Raw genomic sequence first — 19619 nt, 5'->3', positions numbered from 1 at the left:
GGAAGGCGTCGCCACACCTCCCCCAAAAACTGTAATTAAAAGCGTTCAAAACAGTGTTTGTACTACAATTAGTATCAATTAAAACTTCAGCTTGCCATGCAAAAGCCAACCTCCCATACAGGTCCATGACGTTAAAAATTAAAAAATATTTCTGGTCTCAGGAAATGGTAACACAAAGCTATTTTTATATATTATATATACACACACACACACACACACACACACACACACACATTTGGGAACGTCAAAATTGTACCAACCTAAAAACTTATGTTGACAGGTCATTTTTATCACACACTGAACGCCATTAAAAAAAAAAAAAATAGATTATAAAAACAATGGCGGAAATGCATTTTTTCCCCACCATTTTACCTGAAAGGAATTATTTTTCTCCAATTTTTTAGTACATTATATGGAAAGGTGTTCAAAACCACAACTTATCCTGCAACAAACAAGCCATCATACGTCCATGTCGATGAAAAAAAAAAAAAAATTATGGCTGTAGGAAAAAGGCTAAGAAAAAATGAAAGCACAAAGAAAAATTGTTCTTTTAATAGAAAGCTGTAATGGTATTCTCGGGGCTGTATAACTAAGCTGACAAGGAGAGATTAGTGCCGGATGCTGGTCACTGATCCTAAACCATCGCAGTCTTTATACCACCAGGTCTCATGTTGGTTGTAAATTCCATTAAACATACCATACAGGTTTTTGGTCTTACCTCTGTAAATACTAAGACCTTATTAGGCTCCGCAACAAAAGGGAATGGCAAATGAAGATAGCCAACAAACGGATCCACTTTTCTCTGAAATATATTGGACAAAAAGCAATAAAATTAATATTCTAGCTAACCTTTCAATTAAAAGGAGTCTGTCACCTTCAAAATGCAACTTAAATGGGCAGCAGTGTTGTAGGGGACCTAGCCCCTATAACAACCATACTTGTACCATACTTATACAGGTAAAAATGAGGAGGCTTCAGTGCACAGTTGGTGTGGCCAAGGGATTGGTGCACTAATACACCTTATTTGAAAATTGAGGGCCTTCCTGCACTTTTGATTGACAGTGCTCGCTTCTCAGAGTAAGCATTATTCGAATGCTACACGTGTGAAAATAGTCAAATTGTGCCCAAAGTATCAGTATTTTACATGGCTACTATTAATTCAAGCACTGAGCATGGAGTTCACTAGAGCTTCACAGGAGAACTGAAATTGTCTTCCACTCCTTCATGACGACATCACGGAGCTGGAGGACATTAGAGATCTTGCACTTCTCCCCCTTAAATTTGAGGATGCCCCACAGATGCTCAATGGAGACATGCTTGACCAGTCCAACACCTTTACCCTCAGTTTCCTTAGCAAGGCAGCGATCATCTTGGAGGTGTGTTTGGGGTTACCATCATGTTGAAATACTGCCCTGCAGCCCAGTTTCCTTAGGGAGGAGATCATGCTCTGCTCAATGAATTTTAGCTCCTCACAGATGGCAGGACTCATGCAGCTCAAGCCATGGACACTCCCACCACCATGCTTGACTATAGTAGGCAAGACACACTTGTCTTTGTACTCCTCACCTGGTTGACACCATCTGAACTAAATAGGTTTATCTTGGTCTAATCTAACCACAGGGCATAGTTCCAGTAATCCATGTCCTTACTCTGCTTGTCTTCAGCAAACTGTTGGCTGGCTTCTAGTGCATCATCTTTACAAAAGGCTTCCTTCTGGGACGACAGCCATGCTGTTTAATTTGATGCGGTGTGCAGCATATGGGCTGAACACTGACAGATTCACCCACACCCTGTAACTTTTACAACAATGCTGGCAGCACTCCTACATCTATCTTGAAAATACAACCTCTGGATATGACGCTGAGCACATACAATCAACTTCTTTGGTCAACCATGGAGAGGCCAGTTCTTAGTGGAACCTGACTTGTTAGACTGCTGTATGGTCTTGGTCACCGTGCTGCAGCTCAGTTTGAGTGTTGGCAATATTCCTATAGTCTAGGCCATCTCTATGTAAAGTAGCAATTCTTTTTTTCAGATCCTCAGAGAACTCTTTGCTATGAGGTGCCCTGTTGAACTTCCAGTGACCAATATGAAAATGTGTGAGCGATAACACCAAATATACCACATCTGCTCTTTATTTACACTTGAGACGTTGTAACACTAATGAGTCACAAGACACCGGGATGGAAAATTGATAATTTGGCCATTTTCACTAAGGGGTGTACTCACTTTTGTTGCCATCGGTTTCAACATTAGTGGCTTTGTGTTGACTTATTTAGAGGTCGCACCACATTTACACTGTTAGGCTATGTGCCCATGGGACTCTGTACCCGCGGATTTTGCCGCGGAAAACCTGCGGATTTATCTGGATTTTCTAGATAAATCCGTAAGTTTTAGCAAGTACAGACACTCCCCATGTTATCCTATGGGACATGAGGAGTGTGTGTCCACGAATGTCCGCAGGTTTACGACAGCTATTTCGCTGGAATCCCGCAGCTATGGATAGCTGCGGATTCTGGGGAGCAGCTGCGGGAAACCTGCAGTCCTACCTGCGGATATATCCGCGGGTACAGAGTCCCGTGGACACATAGTCTAAGGGTGAGCTCACACGAGCGTTGAAATCGGATGAGTGCAATGCGAGAAAATCTCGCATTGTACTCTGACCAATGCTAGTCAATGAGGGAGAGCAGTTGGTCAGCTTTTCTCGCATCCAGATTCTGAATGCGAGAAAATTGCATGCTGCGATTTTCTGCTAGAGCCGTATCTCTCGCACCCATTCAAGTGAATGGGTGCAAGAGATACATCGGACTGCACTCGGATGTTATCCAAATGCAGTGCGATATACGCACAGGCTGACAATGGAGGAGATGGGGGGGATTAACCCCTCCCTCTCCTCCGCAGCGCCCGTCCTCAGCTTCACAGCTGTGACCTGATTGCAGGATCGGGTCACAGTCACATGACACTCAGCTCACGCTCGCAGCAGAGCCTCATCCGTGGGTCATTAGCATATCGCAACGGATGATCTCGCATCGGATGCCATACACTCCTGTGAGTCCAGCCTTAAGCTGAGTTCACATGTCCTGTAAACATCCGTTAGAACGAATACTGCAGAGATCCGTTGGGAAAATGATTTCTGCAGGATCTGTTTTTTTTTTTTGTTTTTTTTTTAACATGGGAGTCTATGGACGACGGTTCTGTTACCTGACTGCTATTTATCTTCCATTTAAAATGGATCGTGTAAAAAAAAAAATAAAAAATGATCCATTACAATGTCCCTTAAAGGATCCATTCTCCTTAGACTCCCATGTTAAAAAAAAACAAACAGATCCAGCAGACAGTTATTTACCAAGAGACAAAAAAGTTGTGTTTGGACAATTTTTTTTCCCAACGGATCTCTTCTCATGGATGATTACATGTGAACTCAACATGTCAGCTGTACACTGACTACTTTACATGATCTCAAAGTGTCACATCTTCAGTGTTGTCCCATGAAAAGGTATAATAAAATATTTACAAACATGTGATGGGTGTACTCACGATAGATATAGATGATAGATAGATAATATAGAGAGAGGGATGGAGAGAGGGATAGAGAGGGGGATGGAGAGGGGGATGGAGAGGGGGATGGAGAGGGGGATGGAGAGGGGGATGGAGAGGGGGATGGAGAGGGGGATGGAGAGGGGGATGGAGAGGGGGATGGAGAGGGGGATAGAGAGGGGGATAGAGAGGGGGATAGAGAGGGGGATAGAGAGGGGGATAGAGAGGGGGATAGAGAGGGGGATAGAGAGGGGGATAGAGAGGGGGATAGAGAGGGGGATAGAGAGGGGGATAGAGAGGGGGATAGAGAGGGGGATAGAGAGGGGGATAGAGAGGGGGATAGAGAGGGGGATAGAGAGGGGGATAGAGAGGGGGATAGAGAGGGGGATAGAGAGGGGGATAGAGAGGGGGATAGAGAGGGGGATAGAGAGGGGGATAGAGAGGGGGATAGAGAGGGGGATAGAGAGGGGGATAGAGAGGGGGATAGAGAGGGGGATAGAGAGGGGGATAGAGAGGGGGATAGAGAGGGGGATAGAGAGGGGGATAGAGAGGGGGATAGAGAGGGGGATAGAGAGGGGGATAGAGAGGGGGATAGAGAGGGGGATAGAGAGGGGGATAGAGAGGGGGATAGAGAGGGGGATAGAGAGGGGGATAGAGAGGGGGATAGAGAGGGGGATAGAGAGGGGGATAGAGAGGGGGATAGAGAGGGGGATAGAGAGGGGGATAGAGAGGGGGATAGAGAGGGGGATAGAGAGGGGGATAGAGAGGGGGATAGAGAGGGGGATAGAGAGGGGGATAGAGAGGGGGATAGAGAGGGGGATAGAGAGGGGGATAGAGAGGGGGATAGAGAGGGGGATAGAGAGGGGGATAGAGAGGGGGATAGAGAGGGGGATAGAGAGGGGGATAGAGAGGGGGATAGAGAGGGGGATAGAGAGGGGGATAGAGAGGGGGATAGAGAGGGGGATAGAGAGGGGGATAGAGAGGGGGATAGAGAGGGGGATAGAGAGGGGGATAGAGAGGGGGATAGAGAGGGGGATAGAGAGGGGGATAGAGAGGGGGATAGAGAGGGGGATAGAGAGGGGGATAGAGAGGGGGATAGAGAGGGGGATAGAGAGGGGGATAGAGAGGGGGATAGAGAGGGGGATAGAGAGGGGGATAGAGAGGGGGATAGAGAGGGGGATAGAGAGGGGGATAGAGAGGGGGATAGAGAGGGGGATAGAGAGGGGGATAGAGAGGGGGATAGAGAGGGGGATAGAGAGGGGGATAGAGAGGGGGATAGAGAGGGGGATAGAGAGGGGGATAGAGAGGGGGATAGAGAGGGGGATAGAGAGGGGGATAGAGAGGGGGATAGAGAGGGGGATAGAGAGGGGGATAGAGAGGGGGATAGAGAGGGGGATAGAGAGGGGGATAGAGAGGGGGATAGAGAGGGGGATAGAGAGGGGGATAGAGAGGGGGATAGAGAGGGGGATAGAGAGGGGGATAGAGAGGGGGATAGAGAGGGGGATAAATAGAGGGATAAATAGAGGGATAAATAGAGGGATAAATAGAGGGATAAATAGAGGGATAAATAGAGGGATAAATAGAGGGATAGATAGAGGGATAAATAGAGGGATAAATAGAGGGATAAATAGGGGGATAAATAGATAGAGGGATAAATAGATAGAGGTATAAATAGAGGGATAGATAGAGAGATAGATAGAGGGATAGATAGATAGATAGAGGGATAGATAGAGGGATAGATAGATAGATAGATAGAGGGATAGAGAGATAGAGGGATAGATGGATAGATAGATAGATAAATACATTTTCTGTCAGTTCTAAGGGTAGGAATGCTTTGAAATCTCACAGTAAACACAAACTAACCTTTTTCTCCAGCTTCATATCCAGTGTGAGCTGCACAAACACAGACTGATTTGGGCTGGTAAAGTCCAGCGTCTGGAACGTTTTAAGCATCTGTATAGCAGTTTCTGGTTGGATGGTAGGTTTGCGGTAGTAGCGGGCCACGTACACATCATCACTAGGCTTCCATGCTGTTAGGCCATAGGGTTTAGGACGTTCTGTGTCCTTTCTCTTCTCCAGCAGATCCTCCTTAGTTAGTCTTTTAGAAACTGGCTCTTTACTGGCTTTCTTTTGTATGATGAATCTGAAAACAGAGATGATGCGTCTTATCCAACCAGACTGACAAATGGGTGTATCCAAACTCAGAGATTCCTACCAAACATAGCTTGGTTCAGTATACAGAGAAAACCCGGAAACAAATAAAGACAGAAGATATTTAAAAAGCGCAGTGCCTCAAATTTAATTTTAGGACAATATGCTCAAGGGAACTGGTCAGCACCTTTTAGGTACCTAAAACAGTATGGGTTGGATCTACTGCTGGCGTATGAAGCTTTGTTGGGTAGACATAAATTAAAGCGGACTTTGGCGTGATAGCAGCAAGGAGATCCCCTACTGTATTTTGTCATCACTCAAGTGACATTAGTGGTAATGTCACTTTAAATGACATATCTGCTCAATAGTCAATGAATAGAGAGGTTTTTTTCATGATCATACATGGTTAAAATTGCAAAGTGTTTTGTAAAAAAAAAAATAAGCAATTTTATAATTTACCAGCTATAAAAACGCAAAAAACTGTATGATTTTTAATTCTATCGTGTACTTCTCAATGCATAGGTTACCACTCTTTAGTCTAGCAGTGCTGGCCGGAATTTCAGGCAAGAAGTGCAGCACTGCAAGTTCTTTGTTATAGAGCTTGAAAACGCTGCTCTGAAAGTGGCTAGATTTGGCCAGTTCCAGCTCAGTCACCCCTGTACGCCTGCCATGCTGCAGGGGAAAAGCTGCCTCTGCTTCCAGGATTGGAGAATACATAGTTCGGGCCTTCGGCTCAGCCATGGAGCTAGACTGAGCTGTCAATCCACAGGAGTACACAGCCTCCAGCAACTGAGAAGCCAAGAAGGCTGTGTTCTTGAAAATCCTGGAAGAGACTTTATAATAGACCTACACACTCAAACATTCTGCAGGGAACCTATACTGTTTAGAGATGGCGTCACATTATAACTGTGAAGACCAAAAGCCCCTACTTACAACTGATAAGTGCAATATAACTGAAACGACACAAAGCAGTCCTCTAGTGAAGCCCCCACATATACACCTCCGATGGTTCAGCCGATCATTCAGCCAGCAGCAATCGACCAGTCTCCATACTCACAGGAGTGCTTGCTCAGTCGAGCACTTCAGTGTTCTCAAGGAGAGTCACTGCCAGACACCTCTGACGGAGGCTGAGCCCAGGGAGAACCAAATTAGTGGAAGTCTGAAATCAGACATGCCGGATTCTTAACTCCCTTGAAATAATCTGCCCGGGGTCCCCATACACATTACACTGTTGGCCGGACCCATTGATATACATGAGTTTAGTCGACATTAGTTAATGTGTATGGGGGACTTAAAATACCACTCCAACATATTTTTTATTTTACCGCTGGAGTGTTGCTTCTAATCTAAGTCCCCTGCTCCTTGTCTTATAATCACCCTCCGGGGTCATCATCTGTTTTCAGCAGCACTCCTGTCAGTCTTCTGCAGTTTGTGACCTGCATACCTTAGATCACAACTCAATACAAGTCTATGAGAGCCTTGTTCTGGATTTCAGGTTTGCACTGAGAGCTTGTGACATAGCTTGACTTCCGGCCAGCCGGAAAATGGCGCTGCGGGACCGGAGCGATACTGAAAAAAGGTGAAGATGCTGGAGGGTAAGTATAAGATTAGTGCCAGGAACGTTCGGTTAAAAGCACCACTCCAGCACTGAAAGAAAAAAAAAAAAAACAAAACTGCTGAAGTGGTACCACGACCACGGGCAGTAATCTTACGTCCTAGCGGTCATAGTGTTACTGCCCGCGATCTGCTGCAAGTAGCTTGCAGCCATCTCAGCTGATTTATACAGCTGACATGTGTGCCTGCCAGACACGAGCAGAATCGTTATCCGCCCGTGCCGTTTAAGCCCTTAAATGGCGCTGTCAATATGTGACAGCGCCATTATATTGGCACTTGCGGTAAATATTTACTCACCGACCGATACTGGAAGTCACGTGACGTTATCACGTGTCTTCCGGTTGTTGTCATGGTAGCACAGAGTCATGTGATGACTCCTGTAGCTCACATGACTCACTTCCTGCCTCACACAGCCGAGAGCTGGGTGAGACAGCTTAGCATAATATCTGCTGTTCACAGCTGTGTAGCTGTGATCAGCAGATACGGCAGAGCGATCAGACAGCTGATCCATATAGCCCCCTAGGGAACCTAGTAAAATTATAAAAAAAAGTTTTAAACAGTTAAAAAAAAAAAATAAAAAACCTAAAAGTTCAAATCACCCCCCTTTCGCCCCTATGAAAATTAAAGGGTTAAAAAAAACCACACACATTTGGTATCGCTGTGTACAGAAATGCCCGATCTATCAAAATATAAAATCAATTACACTGATTGGTAAACGGCGTAGTGGCAAAAAAAAATACGTTTTTTAGTCACCACAAATTTTGCGCTAAATGCTATAATGGGCGATCTAAACGTAGCATCTGCGCAAAAATAGTACAGTTAAAGACGTCAGCCTAAGACACAAACAAAAAGCCGTCACTGAGCCATAGATCCTGAAAAATGAGAACGCCATGGGTCACAAAATATGGCATAAAATATACGCCACTTTTTTCGGACAAGCGTCTGATTTTTAACCCCTTAGATAAAAGTAAACCTATACATGTTTGGGGTCTACGAACTCGCACTGACCTGACGCATCACACCAACGCATCAGTTTTACCATATAGTGAACACAGTGAATAACATATCTCAAAAACAATAGTGCTATCGCACTTTTTTTGCAATTTTTCCACATTTGGAATTTTTTTTGCCATTTTCCAGTACACTATATGGTAAAACTTATGGTGGTTTCATTTAAAAGTACAGCTCGTTCCGCAAAAAAAAAGCCCTCATATGACCAGATTGACTGAAAAATAAAAAAAAGTTACATCTCTTGGAAGAAGAATGGCAAAAAAAAACAATGAAAAATCAGCCGATCGTGAAGGGGTTAAGTAATCTACAACAGATAACAGTTGTTTTACGTGACTTTCTTCTTTATCCACTCTATTTCATCCTTGTATTTCATTACAAGTTTATGTACGCCACAATCCATAAATCAAGTGAGCATGCACTATAAGAATCATTCACAGAAACATACTTTTTTTTAACCACAGCGGATTCAGCGGCGTAGAACCTTACGGCAACCCAGCTTCTGTTTGCCATGGTGGAAGAAGGACAAATAAATCTCGCGTGCTGGAGCACATGCCTATGACAGCCATGGATAGCTGAAAAACAACAGAGAGAGTTAGAGATTTGTGTACATTTTAGGCTATGTATTATTCATGACCATATTTACCGTAATACTAGATTGCTAGAAACACTAAGGCCCTGTGCGCACGCTGCGGTTTTTGCCACGGATTTGCTGCGGTTTTGCTGCATGAATTCCTGCAGAAAATGTTTATAACCTCGCTGCAGTCCTTCCCCAGCAAAACCTATGCTAAAAAAAATGCTGTGTGCACGCTGCGGTTTTTTCCCTTACAGGTTTTGCTGCAGAATTTCTTGAGAAAAAGCATGAGCATGTCACTTCTTTTCTGCAGGTACCTGCGGTTTTTGCCCTAGATAATGGTAAAAAAAAAACGCAGGGACCAACCCTGGGTGTGGTTTTACTGTGGTTATTGCTGCGGGTGCGGTATTCTGCCAGAGGGTGCGGAATTTTCTTAACAAAAGTCCATTTTCTAGTGCGCACAGGGCCTAAGGACATATTCCTATAAGTTTACCACATAGGTGGGCTGAAATCTGTTACAAGAGGTTTCATTGTTTATTGAGCAATAAATGGAATTTGTCAGTGGGAGCAACCCTCCTAAGCTGTCTATATGGGCATGCAGGTCATAGCAAGCTGAACAATACCAAACCTTGATATCTTTGAGGCGGTGTTTTTCCTAATATGTAAATGAGTAGTTATGATCTACGGGCCAGAGATAGATCTCCCTGAGAATCTGCCTCCATTTTCATGAAAGGGACTAGTTATAATCAGGTACAGTTCTGCAGCAGAATGAGATGACAACTACTGCAATGTAATGAGAGTTAGGCTAAGTTCAGACGTCCATTGTTTTGCATCAGTCACAATCCGTCGCCTTGAGGAATTACGGTATCCTGCAAAATATTTTGCAGGAATCCATTTTTTCCCCATAGACTTCTATTAGCGACGGATTGTGACTGATGGTCTTTCGTTGCATCCGCCGCATGACGGATCAGTCGTTTACTGACTGACCGTCAGGTGGGAGCAACGTTGAATGTAACGTTTTTTGTGTGCGGCGGATCATTTTTTTTACTGTGAAATTGTGCACAGTAAAAAACCATGATCTACTGTAAATTCAGTTCCAGCAGCCGGAACAATGATCAGCTGATCACCCGGCGGCCGGCTTTTGAGTGCAATTAGCTGTCTGCCCGGTGGCCAGCTGTGAGCTGATTGTTCAGAAAAGGCGGCCAACGGGCAATCAGCTGATCGCTCAGTGGCCAGCTTTTGTAAGCAACCAGTTGTCTGCCCGGCGGCCGCCTTTTCTGAACAATCAGCTGATCGCCCAGTGGCCGGCTTTTGAGCGCAATTAGCTGTCTGCCCGGCCGCCAGCTGTGAACGATCAGCTGATTGTTCAGAAAAGGCGGCCAACGGGCAATCAGCTGATCGTTCACAGCTGGCCGCCGGGCAGACAGCTAATTGCGCTCAAAAGCCGGCCACTGGGCGATCAGATGATTGTTCAGAAAAGGCAGCCGCCGGGCAGACAACTGGTTGCTTACAAAAGCTGGCCACTGAGCGATCAGCTGATTGTTCAGAAAAGGCGGCCAACGGGCAATCAGCTGATCGCTCAGTGGCCAGCTTTTGTAAGCAACCAGTTGTCTGCCCGGCGGCCGCCTTTTCTGAACAATCAGCTGATCGCCCAGTGGCCTGCTTTTGTAAGCAATCAGCTGTCTGCCCGGCGGCCGACTGTGAACGATCAGCTGATTGCCTGGCGGCCGCCTTTTCTGAACAATCAGCTGATCGCCCGGTGGCTGGCTTTTGTGAGCAATCAGTTGTCTGCCCGGCTGTGAACGATTAGCTGATTGTTCAGAAAAGGCGGCCTAAAGGCAATCAGCTTATCGTTCACAAAAGGCGCCCGCCGGGCGATCAGTAAAAAACAGTAAATTGTTTTGCAGCATCAGTCACATGAGTTGTGCCACTATCTGCAACGCATCCGCTGCATCAGTCACACAACTGATTGTGACTGATGCAAAATAACGAAAGTGTGAACTTAGCCTAAGCTCACTTCAGCAGCCCTGTGCGAGCTCTGATATTACAGCTGTGTGTGATTATCAGAGAAAAAGTGTCAGTCATTACATGTCTCACACTCAATGTCTCCTTTCACTTAAAATAAGTTCTGGAGGCAGACTCTCAGGGAGATTCGTGCCTGGCCCATAGATCTTAACAGCTCTTTTACATATACTGTAATAGTAAGGATTTCTCTGGAATAAGATGGCAGATCGCAGATATCAAGGTATCGTTTTATTCAGCTTCATATGACCTACATGCGCATATAGGTGGCTTAGGAGGGTTGATCCTAATGATAGATGCCGTTAAGACCTCATTCAGACATCCGTTTTTAACATGTGTGTTCTATACATGTTATTCATGGATAGAGAACACACCCATTAGATATAGGCTGTTCATATGTTTGTGTTTTTTCGGCCAACTGTTTTTGATCTGTCACAGATCAAACTCAAATCATGTTTGTCCATGAAAGACACAGACAGCAGATGGATGCCATCCTAGTGCTGTTTATTTTTCAGGAGACTATTGGAAAACCTCTATCAAATTTTTATTCCTTTTACATACAAAAAATAAGGCTACTTTCACATTGCGTTTTGACTTACGTTCAGTGGTCCCGTTGGGGCATCCGTCCGAACCGCCCATTCCCCACAAAACGTGTTTCGGACACATGCGCCGACAGGGCCACTGACTATAATGGAGCAGGCTCCGATAGCATGTGCTCTGTGTTCGTCTGCAGAAAATGTATTTGTGCAAAAATGGTGCAAGACACAGCACACGCTAAAAGATCCTGCTCCATTATAGTCAATGGCCCTGTCGGCGCATGCATCCGAAACACGTTTTGCGGGATGGGGGAGGGGTGGTTCGGACGGATGTGCCGACGGGACCACTGACCATAAGTCAAAACGCAATGTGAAGGGCCTAACTGAAATGTGCAAAAAATAAAAGTGATATCTGAATGAGTCCTAAGCAAAATCCATAACAAATGGAAATAAAAAAATGTGCACCCATTTCTGTCTATGAAACAGGGTTTTCTATATCCCATATCCATGGGCCTTTGTGGATATACAGTCATATGAAAAAGTTTGGGCACCCCTATTATTGTTAACCTTTTTCTTTATAACAATTTTTGGTTTTTGCAACAGCTATTTCAGTTTCATATATCTAATAACTGATGGACTGAGTAATATTTCTGGAATGAAATGAGGTTTATTGTACTAACAGGAAATGTGCAATTCACATTTAAACAAAATTTAACCAGTGCAAAAGTATGGGCACCCTTATCAATTTCTTGATTTGAACACTCCTAACTACTTTTTACTGACTTACTAAAGCACTAAATTGGTTTTGTAACCTCATTGAGCTTTGAACTTCATAGGCTGGTGTATCCAATCATGAGAAAAGGTATTTTAGGTGGCCACTTGCAAGTTGTTCTCCTATTTGAATCTCCTATGAAGAGTGGCATCATGGGCTCCTCAAAACAACTCTCAAATGATCTGAAAACAAAGATTATTCAACATAGTTGTTCAGGGGAAGGATTCAAAAATTTGTCTCAGAGATTTAAACTGTCAGTTTCCACTGTGAGGAACATAGTAAGGAAATGGAAGAACACAGGTACAGTTCTTGTTAAGCCCAGAAGTGGCAGGCCAAGAAAAATATCAGAAAGGCAGAGAAGACGAATGGTGAGAACAGTCAAGGACAATCCACAGACCACCTCCAAAGACCTGCAGCTTCATCTTGCTGCAGATGGTGTCAATGTGCATCGGTCAACAATACAGCACACTTTGCACAAGGAGAAGCTGTATGGGAAAGTGATACAAAAGAAGCCATTTCTGCAAGCACGCCCCAAACAGAGTCGCCTGAGGTATGCAAAAGCACATTTGGACAAGCCAGTTACACTTTGGAAGAAGGTCCCGTGGACTGATGAAACAAAGATTGAGTTGTTTGGTCATACATAAAGGTGTTATGCATGGAAACAAAAATACAAGGCATTCCAAGAAAAGCACTTGCTACCCACAGTAAAATTTGGTGGAGGTTCCATCATGCTTTGTGGCTGTGTGGCCAATGCCGGCACCAGGAATCTTGTTAAAGTTGAGGGTCGTATGGATTCAACTCAGTATCAGCAGATTCTTGACAATAATGTGCAAGAATCAGTGACGAAGTTGAAGTTACGCAGGGGATGGATATTTCAGGAAGACAATGATCCAAAACACCGCTCAAAATCTACTCAGGCATTCATGCAGAGGAACAATTACAATGTTCTGGAATGGCCATCCCAGTCCCCAGACCTGAATATCATTGAATATCTGTGGGATGATTTGAAGCGTGCTGTCCATGCTCAGCGACCATCAAACTTAACTGAACTGGAATTGTTTTGTAAACAGGAATGGTCACCTATACCTTCATCCAGGATCCAGGAACTCATTAAAAGCTACAGGAAGCGACTAGAGGCTGTTATTTTTGCAAAAAGAGGATTTACAAAATATTAGTGTCACTTTTATGTTGAGGTGCCCATACTTTTGCACCTGTCAAATTTTGTTTAAATGCGGATTGCACATTTTCTGTTAGTACAATAAACCTCATTTCAATCCAGAAATATTACTCAGCCCATCAGTTATTAGATATATGAAACTGAAATAGCTGTAGAAAAAACCCAAAGTGTTAAAGAAAAAAGGTTAACATTAATAGGGGTGCCCAAACTATTTCATATGACTGTATATTGGCGTTATCTGCATCATTATATATTGGCTGGGTAATAAATAGTAATGTATTTAGTGAGAATTATCGGGCCAAGCCAATTACACTTGACAAAAGTAAATCAGTAATTTCATTGGGATAAATAAAAAATTAATAATGATCTATTACGACTTTAATACATTTGTCCCATTTGACCCACACCTTTTATTTTACACTAATACTTCTGGCACATTGCAGATTGTTTGGTATACAATTTGCACCTCAAAATTCATTTTTACACATGCAAGTGTTCCAGCACTTACATTTCCTGATGACTGTGATCAAGAACTACGGCTACCCATCTAATATATAAAGCTGTGCGTATGTGTGTATGTATGAATGTCCGCTAAAGGAATCCGCACCGTCGCATTTACAATCACGAAATTTTGCACAGACACTCCATGTGTCTCAGGGAACGTCATAGACTATGTTTGGGTAGGAACATGTAACCCCGTGCTTTCCATTTACTGTCCAAACATCCTGCCTACATTAAACTGAATGGAGGTGGGAGTTATAAACTGTTAGTATAAGAAGCTTATGTGTGAGGTAATAAGATGTCGGTGGAGAGACGGATAGAGAGACAAAGAGAGACAGGCAGACAGAGACTGTCTGTCTCTTTCTACGTCTGTCTCTGTCTGCCTGTGTCTCTTTGCCCGGGCTGTCTCGGGCTGTCTCTTTCTACGTCTGTCTCAGACGTAGAAAGCGACAGCCCGAGACCGCCCGGGCAGAGAGAGACACCGCCCGGGCAAAGAGAGACACCGCCCGGGCAAAGAGAGACACCGCCCGGGCAAAGAGAGACACCGCCCGGGCAAAGAGAGACACCGCCCGGGCAAAGAGAGACACCGCCCGGGCAAAGAGAGACACCGCCCGGGCAAAGAGAGACACCGCCCGGGCAAAGAGAGACACCGCCCGGGCAAAGAGAGACACCGCCCGGGCAAAGAGAGAGACCGCCCGGGCAAAGAGAGACCGCTCGGGCAAAGAGACAGCGCTCGGGCAAAGAGACAGCGCTCGGGCAAAGAGACAGCGCTCGGGCAAAGAGACAGCGCTCGGGCAAAGAGACAGCGCTCGGGCAAAGAGAGACCGCTCGGGCAAAGAGACAGCTCGGGCAAAGAGACAGCCACACACATAGAGACAGACTGATACAAATACAGACAGAGAGATAGAAACAGACAGACAGAGACACAGACAGACAAGGAAAGAGACAGACAAAGAGAGACAGACAGTGACACACATACAGAGACTGGGAGAGAGACAGAGAGACAGTTACTATCCCGGGCAACGCCCGGGTACTACAGCTAGTATTCAATAAAGTGGAAACCTGTAGGATAGGGCATGTTGGATCCCATGATTCACACATGGCAGATCTTCAAAACTGTTGGGACTGTTGCCATATACTGTACATTAGCGTGCCAACTAATGTGCCTGATGTCACCGCTCATCAGTGTGCTGGGTCTAACGGAGCGAAGCGTGAGTCGGGAGAGGCTGCTACTCAGTCTATGGAACCTCATTCTGAGGCTCCATAGCCTTTGATGAGGAAAGTCATTGGAACCACAGAACTATGTCAGACTTGGAAACTTTGTTTTGTAATAAATTGGTGAACGAGGGACAGTCTCTTGTTTTTTTGTCTTTCATGTTTCTATTTCTGGGCTACGTCGTACTCTCTGGACTACTGTGGACCTGCTTGTGTGTGTGTTTTCCCAATCTCGCTATATCGGTTTGTTTTTTGTGCGGCTGTGTATGTGTGCATTGGGACGTGGCAATTATACTGTCTCTTATGATATGGTGGTGGTTATACTCATGCAGGATTTTTTTATACCACTATAGTCTGCAATAATAAACTTGTATCTTTGCTTTGGGCAACTTCCCATTTGCTCTGCTGCCTGTGTTTCAACCAACTTTATTGCATCAAAAACACATACAAAAACGCAAGTGAACTTAGTTATGGGATTGATGGGGAAATTCAGCCACGTCAAAAACTCAACAATCACTGATCGTGGGTACGTACCCCAAGAATGCAGCCAATTTGGTGATAAAGCCATATAAGAGCTTATTTTTTTGTGGGGTGAGTTATAGTTTTGAAAGATACCACTTATACAATATGATATTCTGAAAATCAGGTGCAAGTCCAAGTAATGTGAAAAGGTCAAAAATTACAATTTTGCCATTACTATTTGTTTAGTTTCCACAGTGTTAATTGAGCAGTAAAAACTATCTGGTAAAATGATTCTCCTGGTCGGCTCAATTATGGCGATACCAGAAAAGCTGGCCTAAACCATGCAAGCAGAGGCAGCAGTAGCCTGGCTACCTGGGAGAAGGGTGGTCACCCCTGGCTCATTACTCGGAGCAGCCCACCCACAGTATCCATCATACAGGTACGGTTAAACATGGTGTCTCTGCATTAGCGCTCTCTATTCTGTAGGCTGCAGGTCGGAGTAGGCCGAGTGAGGAGATGACATGGCGCAGATACTATGACGTGTTGAGCGTCCCCCAGCACAATCACATCACCACATCGATTCATCCGCACCTTGAAGCTGTCTGGAGACTCGCCATGATCTTGGGTTAGGTGAGGACATGATTGATGTTTGCTGATAATTGTAATAATACTTGTAGGGGGACTGTGGGGGCATTAGTCATTGTTTACAAGGGCTTTTGGGTATTATATTGTGAATAAGTGGGCTTTGGTGGTACTAGACTATGCATAGGGGGCATTATACTGTGTAATGACTACTGATGGAGGCCATCATACAGTGTGTGTGGGGGGATAATACTGTGTATAGGGTAGCAGTGAGGGCCACAATACTATGTATAGGGAAACTGTACATAGGGCAATCAGGGGACATTATTACTGTAAGTTGGGGGTCTCAGGGTAAATTATAAGATGGTAAGTGGAAACTTAAGTATATTGTAGTAGAGACACTCAAGATATTGTGACTATCAAATGGGCAAACTGGGGGTATTACTAATTTCTAGACGGCAAAATGTAGGCACTGGTTTTAGGCACTTCCAGGGAGAACTAATATTATCTAGGGGCAATTTTACCATCTAGAAGGCACAAAGGAGGCCTTTTACTTTGAAAGACACAATTGCGGGCATTATTATGTGGAGCAGTAAGAGGGGCCCTGTTTTTGTGCCACACAGCAGATGCAGTAATAGGGACCCATCAGCATTGGGTATCAGCTGGATGAGGAGTTTGTGCAGGCTGGGAATAAATCGGGACGGTGCTGGAAATGTGTCTTTGCTGTAATATCTGTGGATAAGATGTGGCTGGAAGAAGTTATTATGGGGGTCTGCGCCTGATGGAAAAGTGACCGACTCCATCAGAAAAAACATCAGCTGTAAGTCACACGTACCCATGTTATTCTATGCTGTACTCACACGGTCATGCTTTCACATGGACCGTGTGACCTCTCATGACCCTGCACGCACACGTCCGTTTTTTTCTCCAGCTGCACGGGTGTTAGACGGATCGCACACTGATGTGATCCGTGTGACATCAGTGTGACACGTACTGGAGAAAACACGTGTCTTTTTAATAAAAATATTTTCTATATTTACCTGTCTCCAGCGATGCTGTGTTTGGCTCCTGATCCCCGCTCATTATACTCACTGAATATTCAGCGCCCTGTGGAGCTGGAACCAGGAGCAGCGCTGGGGACTTCAGTACCGGGGACCACATCGCTGGGTGAGTATACAGGTGGGTGAGTGTGTGTGTGTGTGTGTGTGTGTGTGTGTGTGTGTGTGTGTGTGTGTGTGTGTGTGTGTGTGTGTGTGTGTGTGTGTGTGTGTGTGTGTGTGTGTGTGTGTGTGTGTGTGTGTGTGTGTAGAACCTGGAAGCCATTGCGGTGACAGCATCGGGGACTCATCACAGTTCCCAAAGAGCCCGTGAAGCTGTAGCTCGGGTGTCATCAGAGTTCATTGGAAACTCCAATGACCTTATGGATGTCACTGTGCTTGCAGAATGCTCACCTGTCCCCATGATGCTGTCCACAGCGCTGCTCCAGCTTCCAGGTCCTGAGTGCGATGAATATAATGAGCGGCGGTCACGAGCGGGAGGCAGCAGAGCTGGAGAAAGCAGGTAAATCTTTTTATTTCACAGACCCGTGTTTTCTCTGGTACCTGTCACACGTAAGTAAACAGGGATGACACACGCGTGACCATAACCATGCGTGCGACTTGTACCTGATTAAACACAGACGTCTGAAACTGGCCTAAGGGTATGTGCGCACGTTACGTTCTGCTGTAACAAATATTCTGCAGCGATTTGCCCATGTCGCACAACCGATGTGGGCGGGTACCCACGCTAGCGATATCGGTCACGATATCGCAGCGTGTAAAGCGGCCTTAAGGGTATGTGCGCACGTTGCATTCTGCTGTGACAAATATTCTGCAGCATTTTGTCACTGCATGTGCTTTTTGGATGCATTGTAAATGCAGAATGGATGCAGAATTCATGCATTCTGGATGCTTGCTCTGCCATAGACAGAGTGGGAAAAGCCTCCAAAATGCACATAAGAAGTGACATGTTACTTTTTTGAACGCAGCGATTGTCAAAAATTTGGTATCCAAAATGCTGCGTTTTAAAATGCAACGTGTCCATGGAATTTGCTTAATTCTCACTTTGCTGGAGACGCAGAATGCATGAGTTTACGCTGCAGTTTAAAGGGCTGCATAAACGCATGAAAAAACACAACGTCCGCACATAGCCTAAAACTGTACTGTAATCTCTTACATGTTCTGCAGGACTGGTATCTACCACTATATGGCCATCGTATGGTGACAGTTATTTCTTTCCAGTAGCAGCATGATAATTTGCAGAGATTCCCCACGTTTAGGGTGTACCACTATGGTTGTTACCACGGTTACCTGTTTAGGGGCCCTCTCAGATCTGTTTCACCTCCCCTGTGCTGAGCCCCTAGCAACACCTCCGAGAGTGGCAGCTTTGTGTCAGCAGCATGGGAGGAATGCAGATCGCATCCGCTTCACTACAGTGCTTACAAGATCTACTACATAGCGTCTGGGCTGCTAAATTGGAGTAGCGGTAACCTAGGCAACAAGCAGTAAACAAAATAATAATCCCTCCATTTTTGCGAAGTTGCGAACATAGGAGTATTAAAGGGGTTGGTCCAATTAGTGACCCTTCTCAATCCATTTCTCCAGGAAAATAATAAGGCTCCATGCGCAGTTGCGCACGCTACGTTTTTTGGTGCAGTTTGTTGCATACAAACTGCATGCCTTTCCTTCCCCCAGGCAAACCGTATGAGAATTCTAAAATACTGTGCGCATGTTGCTTTTTTTTCTTCTTTTTGCCTTTGGCCGACAAAAAAATTGCAGCATATCAATTCTTTGTGCGTTTTTTAGCCCTTCCAGCCATTGATTTCACAAAAAAAATAAATGAAAAAAACATGCAAAAAAAATGGCAAAAACACGTGTTTTTTTGTTACGTTTTGTCACAAGGTGCATTTTTCTGCCAAAAGGTGCAGGATTGTTAATAAATAAACTGCAGTGTGTGGACCTTGGCTAACACCTATACTCCGCTCTGGTGCCAGCGTCTTTGCAGCGGTATCAGCACTGGCTCTCCTGAGGATTGCATGATATGTCACGCGATCCCTGCTGCAAATCAGACATCCAGAAGTGAGAACGAAGCCGCAGCTTTCATTTCCTCCAGATGTCATTAATGAGCGAGACCAGCATTACATCACGATTCCCAGGAGAAGAAATGGCGACACAATTAGGAACGGCTCCAGAGGGGAGTATAAGGTTTTGGCTCCACTTCCGTATTGCTTCCAATCGGATATGTCACTAATAGTGATGAGCGAGTACTAAAATGCTCGGGAGCTCGAGGCTCGGGCCGAGCATCTCAAAATACTCGTGTACTCGGCCCGAGCACCGAGCCCAATGTTATCCTATGGGAGACCCGAGTATTATTCTGAAATGACCCCCGGCAGCATGTAGAAACCATAAAACTGTAAATTAAAAAAAAAAA

The 19619-nt window shown here is 44.9% G+C and overlaps 1 protein-coding gene across 1 annotated transcript in view; it reads right to left on the bottom strand.

Moving 5' to 3' along the window:
• Positions 1 to 19619, bottom strand: part of MRPL1 (mitochondrial ribosomal protein L1) — an 81456-nt gene that overhangs the window by 60426 nt on the left and 1411 nt on the right. Inside the window, exons 2-4 of the mRNA XM_075352173.1 lie at positions 8759 to 8885; positions 5401 to 5680; positions 719 to 802 (exon numbers count right to left, since the gene is read on the bottom strand). Of these exons, the coding sequence (XP_075208288.1) occupies positions 719 to 802; positions 5401 to 5680; positions 8759 to 8885 (491 nt within the window). The remainder of the gene's footprint in view (positions 1 to 718; positions 803 to 5400; positions 5681 to 8758; positions 8886 to 19619) is intronic.

The sequence above is a fragment of the Anomaloglossus baeobatrachus genome, chromosome 1 (assembly GCF_048569485.1).
Source record: "Anomaloglossus baeobatrachus isolate aAnoBae1 chromosome 1, aAnoBae1.hap1, whole genome shotgun sequence".
NCBI classification, from domain to species: Eukaryota; Metazoa; Chordata; class Amphibia; order Anura; family Aromobatidae; genus Anomaloglossus; species Anomaloglossus baeobatrachus.
The sequence above is the reverse complement of the archived record's forward strand: the minus strand, read 5'-3'. Positions and strand labels throughout refer to the sequence as shown.